Genomic DNA, 20,196 nt, shown 5'->3' with positions numbered 1-20,196 from the left:
TGAGTGTGTCCACATTTTATGCTTTGATTTCAGACTTCCAGCATCTGCAGGTTTTTGTTAGTTGGTCTGCGGGGCAGTTACATGATCTATCTCAGCAAAGCAGAGCCAGGAACTGCCACCAATGGCATTGTCAGTAATGTCAAACTTCATGCTAGCATCAGGCAACGTCACAAAGAAATGGGATCAATCTGTGCAGTGGAGGACATAGTTAGTATCTGCCAATGGCCCGTTGGGACATAGAGAACTGCAGACGCTGGAATCTACATCAAAACACAAAGTGCTGGAGGAACTCAGCGGGTCAGGCAGCATCTGTGGAGGGAATGGACAGACAACGTTTCGGATCGGGACCCTTCTTCAGACTGATGGAGAAAGGGGAGGGGGGGGGAAGCTGGACAAGAGGTGGGGGCTGGACAAAGTCTGGCAAGTGATAGGTGGATACAGGTGAGGGGGAAGTGGGGGGGTGATTGTAAGATGGGTGGAATAAGTGACAATGACTAAAGGTGACAAGGAGACAAAAGGGTGTGAGATACGGAGAGGAGAGCAAGGTTAAGCCGGTGAGAGGGATATGGTGGAAGGGAAGGGAGCACAGAGATGGAAGCCATTGTCACTTACTCCATCCCTCCCCCTCAGAGGTATCCAGGTATGCCCCACCCCTCTTTATCTTCGCCCCCCCCCCCCCCCCCCCGGTCTGCAGAAGGGTCCTGACCCGGAAATGTCGCCTGTCCATTCCCTCCACAGATGCTGCCTGGCCCGCTGTGTTCCTCCAGCACTGTATGCTTGCTCAGGTTACAGTGACACAGCAGAGTACCTTATACCCGATTCGTACACAAGAGGCCGAGAGTGAAGGAACCAAGTGGCAGTGGCAGTCCACAGGTCAATGTTCACACCCTTGTCACAGTCACCATTGTCCATGATGGTATTCCACACAGCCGGGGCTCCCGCTCCCTCTAGCTCAGTAGCTCCGGCTGCAGGCCGATCCTCTGCAGCGTCTCCTCAGGCATGCAGAACACCGGGCTGACCGCCTTCACCTGCCGGTCCCCCATCAGAGAGAGTCCCGCCACACCAAACAATGTGTGGAATGGATCAACCTGCGCACAGAGAAACCTTCAGTTAGCAAACTAGGTCAGACATGTAGATCGGCCGCCTTCAATGGCTTCTTTATTGCATCAACTAGCGCGACTGTTAAGAAACATTTGGACAGGTACATGGATAGGACAGGTTGAGAAGGGCCAAATTGCAGACAAGTGGGACTAGTGTACATGGGACATGTTGGTCGGTGTGGGCAAGTTGGGTGAAAGGGCCTGTTTCCGCACCGTAAGACTATCACCTGGACCAAAGTACAGTGAAATACTTATTGTATACCATTATTTAAGAGACATTTGGACAGGTAAACGGATAAGACAAGTTTAGATGATATGGGCCAAATGTGGACAGGTGGGACTAGCGTAGATGGTGCATGTTGGTTGGCATGGGCTAGTTGGGCTGAAGGGCCAGTTTCCATGCTGTATCATTCTATACGGGTCTGCTAGACTTGTATCTCTCCTTGTAAATGAACAAGTTCGAGCCAGCACTGCCATTCAACGTGATCATGGCTGATCGTCCCCTATCAATAACCTGTGCCTGCCTTCTCCCCATATCCCTTGACTCCACTAGCCCTGAGAGCTCTATCTAACTCTCTCTTAAATCCATCCAGTGATTTGGCCTCCACTGCCCTCTGTGGCAGGGAATTCCATAAATTCACAACTCTTTGGGTGAAAAAGTGTTTTCTCACCTCAGTCTTAAATGACCTCCCCTTTATTCTAAGACTGTGGCCCCTGGTTCTGGACTCGCCCAACATTGGGAACATATTTCCTGCATCTAGCTTGTCCAGTCCTTTTATATCCCTGTGGCCACACATGTGAAATGTGTGATTTAAAAGCTGTGTAACCCTTTTTATATTTATTCTCAAGTTCAAGTTCAAGTGAGTTTATTGTCATGTGTCCCTGTATAGGACAATGAAATTCTTGCTTTGCTTAAGCACACAGAACATAGTAGGCGTTTACTACAAAACAGATAAATGTGTCGATATACCATAATATAAATATATACACACATGAATAAATAAAACTGATAAAGTGCAAATAACAGAAAATGGGTTCATAATAATCAGAGTTTTGTCAGAGCCAGGTTTAATAGCCTGATGGCTGTGGGGAAGTAGCTATTCCTGAACCTGGTTGTTGCAGTCTTCAGGCTCCTGTACCTTCTACCTGAAGGTAGCAGGGAGATGAGTGTGTGGCCAGGATGGTGTGGGTCTTTGATGATGCTGCCAGCCTTTTTGAGGCAGCGACTGCGATAAATCCCCTCGATGGAAGGAGGTCAGAGCCGATGATGGGCAGGGTTTGCTATTCTTTCTTTTTAATTGTTATATGTTGCGTTTTTATATAATAAAAATTATAAATAATTTCTTCTTGTTTTTTCCAAATTTTTAAAGTATTAAATTTTAGTTGATTTTGATCACAAATTAGCACAAAAGGACCTTAGGTCGGTCCGTTTTTAATGCTGTGGTATTTTGTTATAGTTTAATAACTTTCAAATTTGGACCCTTATATAGAACTTTTTGTTTAAAAATAAATCAATATATATATTGAAGAAGGTCTCGACCCGAAACGTCACCTATTCCTTCGCTCCATTGTAACTTACCCGCTGAGTTTCTCCAGCATTTTTGTTTACCTTCAATATATATTGAAACATAATACTTTGTAAAACCCATAATAAAGAATTTTAAAAAATATTTTTTTATATATTTTTTTTTTATTGTTTATTATGGATTTTACAAAGTATTATGTTTACATTTCTGTGATACTGATGGAAGAAGAACTTTATTGTTCCATTTTGGGACATATGACGATAGGACAGTTGAAACTTCTAACCATCATTCATGTTCACTCCTGCCCACAAGCTCCCCAACTTCCTGTCGCCACCTCTTCCCTGGTTACTTACTACATCGCCAGGCCGGTCGGCAAAGCCGCCAGTCTCCTCGTCCTGGCAAGCCAGGATGAAAGTGGACAACTTCTCCTTGTCGATCCAGTGCAACCGTCCGATGATCTTCAGGGAAGCTAAGACCCACCAGGAGTAACAGACGTCAGGCAGCTGAGGAGGCAACGTGGAGATCCGTCAACAGTCTTACACAACCCGCAACTAGGATACATGTTACACGACAGTGGCGCAGCGGGTAGAGCCGCTGCCTCACAGCGCCAGGGACCCAGGTTCGATCCTGACCTCGGGTGCTGTCTGTACAGAGTGGGTACATTCTCCCTTTGACCACGTGTTTACTCCGGTTACACTCCACACTCCACAGATGTACAGGTTTGTAGGTTAATTGGCTGCTGTAAATAGCCCCTAGTGTGTAGGGAGTGGAATAATATAGAACTGGTGTGAGCAGGTGATCGATGGTCCGTGTGGACTCAGTGGGATGAAGGTCCTGCTTACACGCTGTATCACTAAATTAAACAAAACTGCCCCAAGTGTATTGTACTGTTGTCACTAGTGTAGTGCGTTGTACATACGTTCGTTCGTTCAATAGCGTTCTACACCAGTGCACTGCAGTATCCTAATGGGCCTGTCCCACTTACGCAACTTTTTCAGCGACTGCCGGCTCCCGTCACAAGTTGTTGAAGGTCGCCAAAATTTTTCAACATGTTGAAAATCCAGCGGTGACCAGAACAAGGTACGACTCTTTGAGCGACTACTCAGGAGCACAGGATTCATCCCGCGACATGTCGCCAGGGGGTCGTGTAGGTCATGAGTCGTCTCCTCAGTCGCCCTAAGAGTCGTAGCGTCTTTCTGGTCCCGGCTGGATTTTCAACTTGTGTAGTCGAGTAGGTGGGACAGGCCCTTTAATTGTCCTTAGTGGATGAGAAAGTGGGATACTTTCTAGAACATAGAACTAGTGTGCGTGGATCGCTGGTCGGTGCGGACTCAGTGGTCAGAAGGGTGTGCTTCCGTGTTGTATCTCTATACTAATCCATAGGGAAACAAAGTGAAGAGAGCAGGTGTGACAGCGGGGAGGAGTACGTACCTTCTCTGGGCGCCCGTTGAGGCCTCCGGATGGTAGCTGGCGCTCACAGAGCCACCAGCCCAGCAGGTCAGCGTTGATGTGGTGTAACTGGCCTGTTATAGCAAGAAACCCCGTGCAGCAGTAGATCTGGACAGGACAGCACAGCACAGCGCTCGTTAAACAACTCGTACCACACAGAGACCCACCGTTAAACACACAGACAGTATACACCACACATACTCCACACACTCAGTCCCACTCACAATGGGATCAGCCCTTCATGTGCCAATTTATATACACGTACACGCACACACTAAATACATCCCGACGCAAAAACAGCTTCTACCCACGAGTGGTAGCTGTACTTAACAGCGGCGCTACTCCACCACATTCTGTCTCAGCCAAACACTTTACATATCTACATGTACAATATAGTGCAAAGCTGCCGCTTATTACTATTGCTATTTGTTTTTACATTTTAAATTATGTTTGTTTTTAATGTCTGATGTATATTGTGTTTTACCACGTGCGAGCAGAGCACCAAGTCAAATTCCTTGTATGTGTACATACTTGGCCAATAAACTGATTCTGATCTGTGTATACAGAGAGAGAGTGACAGAGACGCAGAGAGTGACAGACAGAGACAGAGTGACAGACAGAGACAGGCAGAGAGAGTGACAGACACAGGGAGAGTGACAGACACAGACAGTGACAGACAGAGTGACAGATACAGACACAGAGACTGACAGACAGAGAGAGTGATAGACACAGAGAGGCAGACACAGACAGAGAGTGACAGACAGACAGAATGACAGACAGACAGACAGACAGAGAGAGTGACAGATACAGACAGAGAGTGAGAGTGAGAGTGAGAGTGAGAGAGAGAGAGAGAGAGAGAGAGAGAGAGAGAGAGAGAGAGAGAGAGAGAGAGAAACAGAGACAGACAGTCACGCTAGTTCTGATTAGTCCTAATTCAAGGCAATTAATTTTCACTTTTTTTTAAACTACTTGGGCTTTGTTTCTGAATTCTGATAACTTTAATATATAAAATCATGAGAGGAATAGATCAGGGAGACGCACAGAGTCTCTTGCCCAGAGTAGGGATATCGAGAACCAGAGGACATAAGTTTAAGGTGAGAGGGAAAAGATTTAATAGGAATCTGTGGGGTAACGTTTCCCCACAGAGGTGGTGGGTGAATGGAACAAGCTGCCAGAGGAGGTAGTTGAGGCTGGGACTCAAAGGGTTCAAAGGTCAGTTTATTGTCACGTGTACCGTGAAACTCGATTACCAACAGATACTAAAAAAGCAACAAGACACACAACTACATAAAAGTTAATATAAACATCCACCACAGTGGATTCCCCACATTCCTCACTGTGATGGAAGGCAACAAAGTCCAATCTTCTTCCCTCTCTATGGCAATGTTTAAGAAACACTTAGAGAGTTACACGGAGAGGACAGGTTTGGAGGGATATGGCCCAGAGATGAGATCACTGTCTCGGGACAGGCTGAGTCGGGAAGCTCCAACGACACAGAGGCTCGACCAGCCCCGACCTGGGGTCCGATCGCCGGCGCAGGGGGAGCTGACATCCCCCCCGTTGCAGGAGACGACCGCAGGAGGACAAAGAAGGGAAGAGATTGAACTTTTTGTCGCCTTCCATCACAGTGAGGAATGTGGAGGAGTCACTGTGGTGGATGTTCATGGTAAAATATATTTTGTGTGTTCTGTTGCTTTTTATTTGTATGACTGTACGGCAAATCAAACTCCTCGTAAGTTGCAAAACATACTTGGCTAATAAAGTATTATTATGATTGTGAAACAGGCAGGTAGGACCAGCGTAGATGAGACGTATTGATTGGTGTGGGCAAGTTGGGCCAACACTGTACGACTATGTGACTCAGGCTGAAGTAATGCACTTTGGAAGACCAAAGTCTACACACAAGCAACATGTGATAGGTGGAACATGATGAAAGAGGAATGATGGGCAGATGGAATCAGATAGGAAAGGAAGAGTTTCTCGCCGTTTAGTTTATTATTGTCACATGTGCAGTGGTGCCGTGAAAAGCTTCTTGTTGTGGTCAGCGAAAATACTGTGCATGATTACAATCGAGCCGTCCACAGTGTACAGATACAGGAGAAAGGGAATTAGTGCAAGATATATAGTTCAAAGGTCAGGACCACTCTAGTGTTGGTGATAGGATGGTTCAGTCGCCTGATAACAGCTGTCCCTGAATCTGGAGGTGTGCGTTCGTTTTCACACTTCTGTACCTCTTGCCCGATGGGAGAGGGGAGAAGAGGGAGTGACCGGGGTGAGACTGGTCCTTGGTTATGCTGCTGGCCTTGCCGAGGCAGCGTGAGGTGTAGATGATTGGAATGTGGAGAGAGGGGAGAAGAGGGAGTGACCGGGGTGAGACTGGTCCTTGATGATGCTGCTGGCCTTGCCGAGGCAGCAAGGCAAGGGAGATGGAGTCCAGGTTTGTGGGTGGTGGGAGGGAGATTAAACCAGGTGGGGGGGGCGGGGGAGAATAGATGAGTCCATGTAAATGAGACGGTAACAACATGCCAGCCCTTTATGTTCAACACTTTAAAAAAACAAGGAATTAATAGTGCAGGATAAAGTTTCAATTATTAAAAGCTATTTCCTTTTAAAAGCAAAGGGCAACTTGCCTGGCCTGCGTGAGATTCTGATCCTGGCCTGCATCCAAATCCTCCATCAAAGTTCATGCAGGATATAATAAATTCTGCTGCTGATTCTAGATTAACGGCATCAAGTCTTCCCTGGAAAGCAACCAAACACTAGTATTATATATAGCCCTTCTCCACATAGAGCAATGAAGGCTCCAGAAAAAAACATTCATTAAGAAGTTGAACCCCTTCAACTCTCCCTCCTTTAGGTTTATGTTTACGTTTAGTATTGGATGGCAGAAATGCATTACTGTCATATGTTGATAGAATGGAGCGGCTGGGTTTGTATACTCTGGAATTTAGAAGGATGAGAGAGTATTAGCCATGACCACATTAAACGGCGGTGCTGGCTCGAAGGGCTGAATGGCCTACTCCTGCACCTATTGTCTATTGTCTTATTGAAACATATAAGATTATTCAGGAATTGGACACACTGGAGGTAGGAAACATATTCCCGACGTTGGGGAAGTCCAGAACCAGGGGCCACAGTTTAAGAATAAGGGATAGACCATTTAGAATGGAGACGAGGAAACACTTTTTCACACAGAAAGTTGTTAATTTGTGGAATTCTCTGCCTCAGAAGGCAGTGGAGGCCGGTTTTCTGGATGCTTTCAAGAGAGAGTTAGATATGAAACACCAGACAATAAACAATAGACAATAGGTGCAGGAGTAGGCCATTCGGCGCTTCGAGCCATCACCGCCATTCAATGTGATCATGGCTGATCATCCCCAATCAGTGCCCCGTTCCTGCCTTCTCCCCATATCCCTTGACTCCGCTATCTTTAAGAGACCTATCTAGCCCTCTCTTGAAAGTATCCAGAGAACCGGCCTCCACCACCCTCTGAGGCGGAGAATTCCACACACTCACAACTCTCTGTGTGAAAAAGTGTTTCCTCGTCTCAGTTCTAAATGGCCTACCCCTTATTCTTAAACTGTGGCCCCTGATTCTGGACTCCCCCAACATCGGGAACATTTATTATAACATTTAACAGACATTTGGACAGGTATGTGGATAGGAAAGGATTTGAGGGATATGGGCCAAACACAGGCAGGTGGGACTTGTGTAGATGGGTCAGCATGGACGGGTTGGGCCGAAGGGCCCGTTTCCACTGTGAGACCACGCAGCGAGTCAGCAGGCTCCAGCCGGTCCTTGCAACCAGCTCCTGCTGAAGAGTCGGTGATCTAAGATGTTGATCACTTATTTCTCCCCAGATGCTACCCGACCTGCTGTGTTTTGTGCTTGCCTTACATTGGTTTTACACACAACAGCTGCAGATTTAGCCGTCTCTGCCAGCCGGTATTGTATCGTACAGCACCACTTGATGCCAAATCATCTGCACCCACACCGACGTTGGGGGGCAGTGTTAGCTGTGAGGAGGATGCTAGGAGGCTGCAAGGTGACTTGGATAGGCTGGGTGAGTGGGCAAATGCATGGCTGATGCAGTATAATGTGGATAGATGTGAAGTGGCAAAAACAGGAAAGTAGACTATTATCTGAATGGTGGCCGATTAGGAAAAGGGGAGATGCAACGAGACCTGGGTGTCATGGTACACCTGTCATTGAAAGTAGGCATGCAGGTGCAGCAGGCAGTGAAGAAAGCGAATGGTATGTTAGCTTTCATAGCAAAAGGATTTGAGGATAGGAGCAGGGAGGTTCTACTGCAGTTGTACAGGGTCTTGGTGAGACCACACCTGGAGTATTGTATACAGTTTTGGTCTCCAAATCTGAGGAAAGACATTCTTGCCATAGAGGGAGTACAGAGAAGGTTCACCAGACTGATTCCTGGGATGTCAGGACTTTTATATGAAGAAAGACTGATAGACTTGGCTTTTTTCTATGTTTCTATGTTCCCTTGCGACTGGACATGCCGTTTTCCGGAACATTGATTTTGCACCTTCTCCTTGGCGTAACATCTCCTCACATCCAAGAAGATCGGCTCTTTGTGTCTCTCACTACACTCTCTCTTTACAATCAATATTCCCTCCCGTCTAATCGTGTAAAACGTGGAAAGCCAGCAAAAATTAAACAAGAAGACAGACACAAAATGCTGGAGTAACTCAGCGGGTCAGGCAGCCTCTGTGGAGAACATGGATAGGTGACGTTTCACAGAGTGCTGGAGTAACTCAGCGGGTCAGGCAGCCTCTGTGGAGAACATGGATAGGTGACGTTTCACAGAGTGCTGGAGTAACTCAGCGGGTCAGGCAGCATCTGTGGAGAACATGGATAGGTGACGTTTCACAGAGTGCTGGAGTAACTCAGCGGGTCAGGCAGCATCTGTGGAGAACATGGATAGGTGACGTTTTGGGTTGCGATCCTTCTTCAAAGTCAGGGGCGAGGGAAAGTAGAGGTATGAAAAGGTACAAAGAACAAAAGAATGAAAGGTATTACAAGAACAAATCAAGGCCAGCAAAGATGATCTAGGGAAGGTGGTCCATTGTCAGCTGTGGGACAAGGAGGGGGTATGAACAGGGACTTGAGTAGATGATGTTCTTACCAGAAGTGCCAACGTTGCCACGGCACAGAAGGAGAACCTAGTGTCTATTTCACCTGGAAGGAGAAGAGAGTTTTCAGTGGCATAATATCACGGCCTTGAACACAGAGCAGCAAAACAAACCCGTGCCCATGCATCAGACAGCCACTCTGCCTTCACAGGAGGTAAATATGCATGGTGCTGACACAGCCTTGTGATTCAGTAATGGCGTACCTGCATCATTACCGACTGAAGACCAAGACACTGCAGACAAGAAGGTGAATCAAAATCAATGGTTTCAAAGATAGACACAATTTTGCAGGAGGAACTCAGCAGGTTACTCCAGTGGTGAAAAGGAACGGGTCACGTTTCGGGTTGAGACACTTCTTCAGACCCGAAATGTCAGCCATAGCTTTTTCTCCAGAGATGGTGCCGGAGTTCCTGCAGCTTTTTGTGCCTATCGTCAATGTTGGTGGGTGGGTGGGCTGGCAACTGTGGTGTGTGGTGTGTGTGGGGCTGCCGTGTCACAGTTCTGATGCTGGACCATTATATCAGAGGCCAGAATTAGTGGAGACGAGGTTAGAACTCAATCTCAACATGGCAGCTGCACGACTGACATTGCATAGCTAAGACAGATGGATTTAAAAAAACAGTTGCTCACACAAACTGGCATGTTTTACAACGCCCTTCATGAATGGAAACATTCTTTCAGCAACTCCAGACCCAGCAATAGAGTTGTCCCTATCCTGCCCCCTTGGGTCAACGAGGGGGAACAGTACACCACCATCTACCGATCGGTAGTGCAGCGGGTAGAGCTGCTGCCTCACAGCGCCAGAGACCCTGGGTTCCATCCTGACTACGGGCGCTGTCTGTACGGAGTTTGTATGTTCTCCCCGTGACCCGCGTGGGTTTTCTCCGAGATCTTCGGTTTCCTCCCACACTCCAAAGACGTGCAGGTTTGCAGGATAATTGGCTTGGTGTAAATGTAAATTGTCCCTTGTGTGTGTAGGGTAGTGTTAGTGTGCGGGGATCGCTGGTCGGCACGGACTCGGTGGGCCGAATAGCCTGTTTTCGCACTGCATCTCTAAACTAAACTAAATTAAATGAACAAGGTGCCTCTACAAACACAACAGCACCTCTCCTCCGTCCTTCCCCACCCACCACCCTTAACCCATAACCCCTACTCAAACTACTTGCTGCTGGCAAAGCACATTGGCCCTTCAACCCACAAAGTCCGTGCCAAATATCTCAGCCTTCAATATACAACTCAGATCCCTGGATGTGGCATTCCATAAGCTCACAACATACTGCACAAAGACCCTAACCGTTTCTCCTCTGCATGGGAAGCCCAACCCCTTAGACCAGAGACATGTTGCGCTGATCTGGGCTCTCTAATCTGGGGACATGGGCTTACTGCATCTATCCTGCAAGGTTTCACAGGAGGTGTGTAAAATCCAGAGAATACATGTCTATTCCACTCACTCAATAGACAATAGACAATAGTCTGTCTCAGCTTCACAGTCAAACTAGCAAACCCTCTTTGGCGGTGAAACCATTGGCAGCAAGTCTCCGATCCATTGCAGTAAGTGGATCTTCACACAATATCTTTACTCTTGGCTACAAACTTAAATAATCAATGATACAAAAGGATAGCACGGAGATACTTAACAGACTCTGAGGCTCTGGGGACTGTTTCGCTCCTTATTAAAAGGTGCCTGCTAACCCTTAGGAAAGTGGCCAAACAGCATGTTTAGTTTAGTTTAGTTTAGTTTAGTTTACAGCATGGAAACAGGCCCTTCGGCCCACCGAGTCAACACCGGCCAGCGATCACCCGCACACCAGCTCACTACACGCTAGGGACAATTTACAGAAGCCAATTAACCTTAAAACCTGCATGTCTTTGGGATGTGGGAGGAAACCGGAGCACCCGGGTTAAAACCCATGCGTTCACAGCGAGAACGTACACACTCCATAAAGACACACAGCACCCATAGTCAGGGTTGAACCCGGGTCTGGCAGCAACCACTGTACACCCAGATAGACAGCCCGCCTGGAACTCCATGTACTGAATGGTAGAGCAGGTTACTGAATGGTCCAGACTGAATGGTCTAGTGATGTCGGACCATCATTGCCACATGTGGGCATTAGATTCTGCAGGTGACAGCTTCATTACATTGATGAACAGCAATGTAGACATAGCCCCAAAACAAGCAGAGCTTCAAACACGAGAGAGACACGAGCAACTTACCCCACTTGTCACCAGCAAAGGAACCATCTTCTTGTTGGAGGCCTTTAACATATTCAACAACTTTATCAACATCAATAACATGGAGACTATCATAGAGAGAAAGGATCTGGGTAAAAAACACATCAGTGATGATAGAATGATAGATGATAGAATGCAGCAGCCAACCCACCAGTGTCCGCACCAGCTCCATGCAGCAGTGACCCAGCTGCTCCCTGTCCACAGCCTGCTGGTCCTGTCCCCAGTCTAACCCTGTCCCCACAGCCTGGCTGTCCCCACAGCCTGCCTGTCCCCACAGCCTGCTGGTCCTGTCCCCACAGCCTGCTGGCCCTGTCCCCACAGCCTGCTGGCTGGCCCTGTCCCCGCAGCCTGCTGGCCCTGTCCCCACAGCCTGCTGGCCCTGTCCCCACAGCCTGCTGGTCCTGTCCCCACAGCCTGCTGGTCTTGTCCCCACAGCCTGCTGGCCCTGTCCCCACAGCCTGCTGGCCCTGTCCCCACAGCCTGCTGGCCCTGTCCCCACAGCCTGCTGGCCCTGTCCTCACAGCCTGCTGGAGAGATAGGGTTATCCATCTCCACAGCCTGCAAACACTCTGCTACCACATTCACATTGATTTCCCTTTGAACTCTGCAATAAATCTGCCTCCACCACACACCCCCAGTTTTGAAGAGTTCCAGGTTTTCTCTGGAGCATCAGAGGTTAAGGGAGAACTAATGGAAGTATATTAAATGATGAAGTGTTTATAGGGTAGACAGGCAGGACCCCTTTACTCCAGAGTGGACATGTCAAATACTGGAGGGCATGGCTTTATGGCCACACATGGATAGATGAGTGGGTAGGTTTTAGCGGTGGGTGCCTGCAACACGCTGCCAGGAGTGGTGGTGAAGGCAGATACAAATGTGACGTGTAAGAGGCATTTAGTTAGGCAGATGGATATGTGTAGGGATATGGATCACGTGCAGGCAGGCCAGATTAGTTTATCCACGCAACATCTTTGCAACAGATGTTACGTTCCATACCTTGTCCCTCTCATTGATCAAGCCCAGATTGTGTATTGTGTATTGGCCACTGTCACAATGCCTTCCACCTTTCAATGATTTGTGTCTGACTGGCCCCATCTCTCCTCTTGCTCGTTACATCACTACAAAAAGCATGTGTAACAAAGAGCTGCAGATGCTGGTTTAAATCGAAGATAGACACAAAATGCTGGAGAAACTCAGGCAGCATCTCTGGAGCGAAGGAATGGGCAACGTTTCGGGTCGAGACCCTTCTTCAGACTGATGGCAGGGGAGGGGGCGGGACAAAGCTAGAATGTAGTCATTTAGAATGGAGACGAGGAAACACTTTTTCTCACAGAGAGTGGTGAGCCTGTGGAATTCTCTGCCTCAGAGGGCGGTGGAGGCCGGTTCTCTGGATACTTTCAAGAGAGAGCTAGATAGGGCTCTTAAAAATAGCGGAGTCAGGGGATATGGGGAGAAGGCAGGAACGGGATACTGATTGGGGATGATCAGCCATGATCACATTGAATGACGGTGCTGGCTCGAAGGGCTGAATAGCCTACTCCTGCACCTATTGTCTATAGTCGGAGACAGTAAGACTGGTGGGAGAACTGAGAAGGGGGAAGGGGTGAGAGGGAAAGCAAGGGCTACTTGAAGTTAGAGAAGTCAATGTTCATACCGCTGGGGTGTAAACTACCCAAAGCAATATATGAGGTGCTGTTCCTCCAATTTGTGCTGGGCCTCACTCTGACATTGGAGGAGGCCCAGGACTGAAAGGTCAGGTTGGGAATGGGAGGGGGAGTTGAAGTGCTGAGCAACCGGGAGATCAGGTACGTGAAGACGGACAGCGGGTACAGTAGATGAGGTTGGAGGAGGTGCAAGTGAATCTCTGCCTCACCTGGAGTGACTGTCAGGGTCCTTGGATGGAGTCGAGGGGAGAGGTAATCATTTAAAAATAAATTGGATAGGTATATGGACGGGAAAGGAATGGAGGGTTATGGCCTGAGTGCAGGTAGATGGGACTAGGGGAAAATAAGTGTTCGGCACGGACTTGAAGGGCTGAGATGGCCTGTTTTCTGTGCTGTAATTGTCATATGGTTCTATGGTAAAGAGACAGGTGTTGCATCTCCTGCGGTTGCAGGGGAAAGTACCCGGGGAGGGGGTGGTTTGGGTGGGAAGGGACGAGTTGACCAGGGAGTTGCGGAGGGATCGGTCTCTGCGGAAAGCAGAATGGGGTGGAGATGGGAAACATAGAAACATAGAAAATAGGTGCAGGAGTAGGCCATTCGGCCCTTCGAGCCTGCACCGCCATTCAATATGATCATGGCTGATCATCCAACTCAGTATCCTGTACCTACCTACCTTTTCTCCATACCCCCTGATCCCTTTAGCCACAAGGGTCACATCTAACTCCCTCTTAAATGTAGCCAATGAACTGGCCTCAACTACCTTCTGTGGCAGAGAATTCCAGAGATCCACCACTCTCTGTGTGAAAAATGTTTTCCTCATCTCGGTCCTAAAAGATTTCCCCCTTATCCTTAAACTGTGACCCCTTGTTCTGGACTTCCCCAACATCGGGAACAATCTTCCTGCATCTAGCCTGTCCAACCCCTTAAGAATTTTGTAAGTTTCTATAAGATCCCCCCTCAATCTTCTAAATTCTAGCGAGTACAAGCCAAGTCTATCCAGTCTTTCTTCATATGAAAGTCCTGCCATCTCAGGAATCAGACTGGTGAACCTTCTCTGTACTCCCTCTATGGCAAGAATGTCCTTCCTCAGATTAGGAGACCAAAACTGTACACAATACTCCAGGTGTGGTCTCACCAAGACCCTGTACAACTGCAGTAGAACCTCCCTGCTCCTATACTCAAATCCTTTTGCTATGAAGATGTGGGTATAGAAACTGAAGATATAGAAAGCATCGATATCTGCCACTAATCTTCTGTACTACACCCTCTTTGCCTCTCATTTCCTCTTTCACTTCCTCTCTGGACTTTCAATAAACAACCTGCTTCTCATGAACATCGCCGCCCAGACATATGGCGATTGCCTCTTCATTGTGACTCATTTACTTTCCCCCTGGTCACGCAGTGAGCTCTGGCATGTGGTAGTCTTTCTTGTACCTGGTCTGTGTGCCTGCTCATCTCTGACTCCAGTATCTCTTCTCATCCCACTGATGATGCCTGAACTCTATTAGTCCAGACCCATTTCCATGCCCATTCTAATCCTTACACGGGTCTGACTGTTGATCCCACAAGGTCCCCCCCATTTATTTTGGTTCCAAATTCTCAACTAATTCCTGTGATGCCTCCTATCTCAACAGGCCACCAACATACCAGTCGAGAGAGTTAGAAACATAGATAGAAACATAAACAATAGGTGCAGGAGGAGGCCATTCGTCCCTTCGAGCCAGCACCGCCATTCATTGTGATCATGACTGATCGTTCCCAATCAATAACCCGTGCCTGCCTTCTCCCCATATCCCTTGACTCCACTAGCCCCTAGAGCTCTATCTAACTCTCTCTTAAATCCATCCAGTGACTTGGCCTCCACTGCCCTCTGTGGCAGGGAATTCCACAAATTCACAACTCTCTGGGTGAAATAGTGTTTTCTCACCTCAGTCTTAAATGGCCTACTCCTGCACCTATTGTCTATTTTGTGCCTATCTTGAGAATATCACCTCACTGTACAAGATGGGAAGCAAAGCAGAAACTATAGGCCGGCTGGCCTGACTTTGGTGGTTGGTAAGATTTTAGAGTCAATTATAAAGGAAGAGGTTATGCAGTGCTTGGTAGTTCATGATAATATAGGCCGAAGTCAGCATGGTTTTGTGAAGGGAAGATCTTGCCTGATGAATCTGCTGGAGTTCTCTGAGGAAGTTAATAGCAGGACAGACAGAGGGGAGGCAGTAGATGGTGTTTCCCTAGATTTTCAGCAGGCCTTCGATAAGGTGCCGCTGCTGTCTTTCCTCGTATTGAAGGGAAAATACTAGCATGGATAGCAGGTTGGCTGGATGGCAGAAGGCCATTATTACATTATTTTCTAAATGGAGAGAATCCAGAAAACGGAGGCGCAAAGTTAATTTGCAAGTCAAATCAGTAGCAAGGAAGGCAAATTCATGCTAGCATGTACATCAAGAGGACTGGAATACAAAAACAGATGTAATGCTGAGGCTCTATAAGGCGCTGGTCAGGCAGCTGTGAGAAAATTTGGGCCACATACCCGAGGAAGGATGTGCTGGCTCTGGAGAGGGTCCAGAGGAGGTTTACAAGAATGATCCCAGGAATAGAAACATAGAAAATAGGTGCAGGAGTAGGCCATTCGGCCCTTCGAGCCTGCACCGCCATTCAATATGATCATGGCTGATCATCCAACTCAGTATCCTGTACCTGCCTTCTCTCCATACCCCCTGATCCCTTTAGCCACAAGGGCCATATCTAACTCCCTCTTAAATATAGCCAATGAACTGGCCTCAAATACCTTCTGCGGCAGAGAATTCTAGAGATTCACCACTCTCTGTGTGAAAAAAGTTTTCCTCATCTTGGTCCTAAAAGATTTCCCCTTTATCCTTAAACTGTGACCCCTTGTTCTGGACTTCCCCAATATCGGGAACAATCTTCCTGCATCTAGCCTGTCCAACCCCTTAAGAATTTTGTAAGTTTCTATAAGATCCCCCCTCAACCTTCTAACTTCTAGCGAGTACAAACCGAGTCTATCCAGTCTTTCTTCATATGAAAGTCCTGACATCCCAGGAATCAGTCTGGTGAACCTTCTCTGTACTCCCTCTATGGCAAGAATGTCTTTCCTCAGATTAGGAGACCAAAACTGTACGAATGAGTGGGTTAACATACGATGAGCGTTTGTCGGCGCTGGGCCTGTACTCACTGGAGTTTAGAAGAATGAGGGGGGGACCGCTTTGAAACGTACAGAATAGTGAAAGGCCTGGATAGAGTGGATGTGGAGAGGATGTTTCCACTGGTGGGAGAGTCTAGAACCTGAGCTCACAGCCTCAGAATTAAAGGCCGTTCCTTTTTCAAACAGGGTGGTGGGTATATGGAACATGCTGCCAGAGGAGGTACAATAGCAATATTTAAAAGAAATTTAGACAGGAAAAGCTTCAAGGACTATTGGCCAAATACTGGCCTAGCTTGGATAGTCGGCATAAATGTGTTGGGCCTGAGAGAATATTGAAGGGGGAGTGACCTCACACGATCACAATGTCTCAATCGTGCAAGTTAGTCTTAACAGAACCTTACACTTTAGTTTAAAAACATATTGTTGGTCAAATTAAATCTAAATGCAACACAAAGATCAGAAGGAAAGCAAGGCTTGCGATTCTAAAATAACACTGATGAAGCGGGTGACGGGCCGCTGAGGGCATCAGAACTAGAATGGATCACCCACCGCCCTCCACACACTGTGTGGGTGAGACTTACCTGCACGGCACTGAGAGTGTAGAGAAGGTGAGGATCGTGACCTAGACTGGCCCCAACTCCACCACAATCGTGTTGGCACGACTTCACAAACTGCAGGATTTCCTCTTTGTTCATACGGTGCAGTTGCCCCATGAGATCCATGACAGTCAGACCCCAGTAGATCCCACTCATGCGCAGGTACTCAGACATGCAGTATTCCTGGAGCAACACACAGAATGTTCATGGTTGACCGCTTCCCAAAGCAGACAAACAAAATGAGCAGAGCATCGAGTCTCAGCGTCACACAGCACTCAAGCTGCCCAACCCATCCATGTCACCCATCTGACCTGGTCCTGTTTGCCCCGATACCTTTCCTATCTCTTTACAATAGACAATAGACAATGGGTGCAGGAGTAGGCCATTCGGCCCTTCGTGCCAGCACCGCCATGGTTGATCATCCCCAATCAGCCTTCTCCCCATATCCCCTGACACTGCTATTTTTAAGAGCCCTATCTAGCTTTCTCTTGAAAGCATCCAGAGAACCTGCCTCCACCGCCCTCTGAGACAGAGAATTCCACAGACTCACCACTCTCTGTGAGAAAAAATGTTTCCTCGTCTCCGTTCTAAATGGGGCCAGTGGACGACATCGTCAACAGCTGTGTCCGCTGGACTGGAGGGCAGCAGCTTCGACCACCCTGGGCCGCGGTGTTTGAACCGGCCCATTCGCCGAGCTCGGTGAGCCGCGGGACTGATTTTACCATCGCCCGGTGGGGTATCGCCTCAGCGCAGAGGGAGAAGAGGAGGGAAGAGACAGCAGCCTTAAGATTTTTGCCTCCATCACAGTGAGGAGGTGCTTGGTGGACTCACTGTGGTGGATGTTAATTTGTGTTTACTGTCTGTTCTGTTGTATATTATTGTATTATTGTATGTATGGCTGCAGGTAACGACATTTTGTTCAGACCGTAAGGTCCGAATGACAAATAAAGGATCTATCTATCTATCTTACTCCTTATTCTTAAACTGTGGCCCCTGGTTCTGGACTCCCCCAACATCGGGAACATGTTTCCTGCCTCTAGTGTGTCCAAGCCCTTAACAATCTTATATGTTACAACAGAACAGTCCAGCACAGGAACAGGCCCTTCGGCCCACAATGTCCATACTGACCATGATGCCAAGTCAAACTAATCCCCTCTGCCTGCACGTGATCCACACCTCACCAGTCCCTGCATTTCCACGTGCCGATCTAAAAGCGTATGAAACCGCACTATCGTATCAGCTTCCACCACCACGCCTGGCAGCGCGTTCTTTCTATGCTACAAAAGCCACGCTTGAAATCTATCCACCAACATTGTTGAACGGAAGAAATCTCCATTCACAAATATGGCAAACACAATTTTCGGGCTCAAGGACAAAAAAAGTCAAATTGCAAGTAGGATTACGTTGATTGTGCTTCAATAATAATCCTCAAATTTTATAATAATTCAATGCAAACAATGAACATTTTATAGGTGTAGAAAGGAACTGCAGATGCCGGTTTAAACTGAAGACAAGATACAAAATGCTGGAGTAACTCAGCGGGACAGGCAGCATCTGTGGAGAGAAGGAATGATGATGTTTCTGGTCGAGACTCTTTTTCAGACTGAATAAGACTGAAGATGCTGCCTGTCCCGCTGAGTGACTCCAGCATTTTGTGTCTACCTTTTTATAGATGGCTTCATCAGTCTAATCTGAATGCATAAAGTTTGCCTGAAGGTTAAGGGTTCATTTCATTGAGCTGAAGAAGTTTAAAGGGTGCATTTGAAGCAGCTGAAAGTCTTCCCAGGGTAAAGGGCATAGGATCAAGGTGAGACATGAAGTGGGCAAACTCGGAACAGTTAATGGAGATATCTTGAGGACAGTCCATATTACAGTCGAGGAGATACTGGATAACCATATCACATTCAATACACAATAGGTGCAAGAGTAGGCCATTCGGCCCTTCGAGCCAGCACCGCCATCATGGCTGATCATCCACAGTCTGGTACCTACATAATCATCCTTCTTTGTTCCGTATGAGGCGATGTAATCAGAGTGTTTCTCCATGAGCAGAGCTGTGGGAGCGTCAGCTTTGATAACCACATCCTTCACTGGCGTGCCCTGCAACAGGAGGAAAATATCATCACAAAGCTCAAACAACAGTTTTTTTGCATATTGAGTAAATAATTTAAAGTTGGTATATTTAGTTAGATAGTTGGAGCATACTTTGCCTTTGGACGTTGGTTTTCTTAGTTGAGCGCTTATCCTGGAGTTATAGCACAAGTACTTTGTGCTTTAGTTGTAATTGCATACAAGTACACTTACAGGTACATGGATAGGACAGGTTTAGAGGGATATGGAGCAAATGCAGGCAGGTGGGACCAGTGTAGATGGGACATGTTGACTGGTATGGGTCCACTGGCATTGTCCGTAAAGCCAACAGTTTTAAACCTGGGTTTTAGGATGGACGGTGATTTTAAATTAGATAAACAAATAGGCGCGGTGGTTAAGTCCAGCTTCTTTCACCTAAGGCAGCTGGCAAAGGTGAAGCCCATTCTCGAGCGGCAGCATTTTGAAACAGTAATCCATGCCTTTATTACATCTAGGCTGGATTACTGTAACGCACTCTACTCTGGAGTCGCACGAGCTTCATTGGCTCGTCTCCAGCTGGTTCAAAATGCTGCCACTCGCCTTTTAACCGGAACTCGAAAGAGGGAGCACATTACGCCAATTCTGGCCTCCCTTCACTGGCTCCCGGTGTACTTTCGAGTTCATTTTAAAATTATTTTATTTGTTTTTAAATCTTTAAATGGGCTCGCCCCGCCTTACCTCTCTGAGCTGCTCCACCCATACGCTCCTGAGATATGAAAGTGTCCCTCAGGTCAGCTGATCAGCTGCTTTTTGAGGTACCGAGGTCTAAGCATGGAAGCTCAGAGGGGATAGAGCCTTCTCTGTTGCTGCTGTAAGCCGGCACTCTGGAACACCTTGCCGTTGCACATCAGACAGGCCCCCTCACTGTCCATCTTCAAATCCACCCTAAAAACTCATTTTTATTCTCTGGCTTTCGACACTGGCTGAGACATTGCTCCTGTTTTTAGTGCTTTTAATGTCTTTTAATTTTTACTGTTTTATAGTCCTTTGTTTTACGGTTTTTAATGGTTTGTAATAACTTCTTGTCCATGAGTTCTCATGTACAGCACTTTGTGGCAACTGCAGTTGTTTAAAGTGCTTTATAAATAAAGTTATTATTATTATTATTATCAATGTCTTGTCATATTAATTCCTTTTCTTTTCAGAAGGGAATTGATAAGGCATAACCTCACCCAGATAC

The 20,196-nt window shown here is 47.2% G+C and overlaps 1 protein-coding gene across 1 annotated transcript in view; it reads right to left on the bottom strand.

Moving 5' to 3' along the window:
• Positions 1 to 738: 738 nt before the first annotated feature.
• Positions 739 to 20,196, bottom strand: part of rabggtb (Rab geranylgeranyltransferase subunit beta) — a 30,663-nt gene continuing 11,205 nt past the window's right edge. The window contains exons 2-9 of the mRNA XM_055630775.1: positions 18,879 to 18,986; positions 16,872 to 17,069; positions 11,443 to 11,548; positions 9,219 to 9,271; positions 6,706 to 6,816; positions 4,058 to 4,183; positions 2,980 to 3,129; positions 739 to 1,088 (exon numbers count right to left, since the gene is read on the bottom strand). Coding sequence (XP_055486750.1) covers positions 948 to 1,088; positions 2,980 to 3,129; positions 4,058 to 4,183; positions 6,706 to 6,816; positions 9,219 to 9,271; positions 11,443 to 11,548; positions 16,872 to 17,069; positions 18,879 to 18,986 — 993 coding nt within the window. The 3' untranslated portion in view covers positions 739 to 947. The remainder of the gene's footprint in view (positions 1,089 to 2,979; positions 3,130 to 4,057; positions 4,184 to 6,705; positions 6,817 to 9,218; positions 9,272 to 11,442; positions 11,549 to 16,871; positions 17,070 to 18,878; positions 18,987 to 20,196) is intronic.

Source organism: Leucoraja erinacea, unplaced genomic scaffold (genome assembly GCF_028641065.1).
Source record: "Leucoraja erinacea ecotype New England unplaced genomic scaffold, Leri_hhj_1 Leri_52S, whole genome shotgun sequence".
In the NCBI taxonomy this organism is placed as follows: domain Eukaryota; kingdom Metazoa; phylum Chordata; class Chondrichthyes; order Rajiformes; family Rajidae; genus Leucoraja; species Leucoraja erinaceus.
Note: the sequence above shows the minus strand (reverse complement) of the source record. Positions and strands in the feature narration are given on the sequence as shown.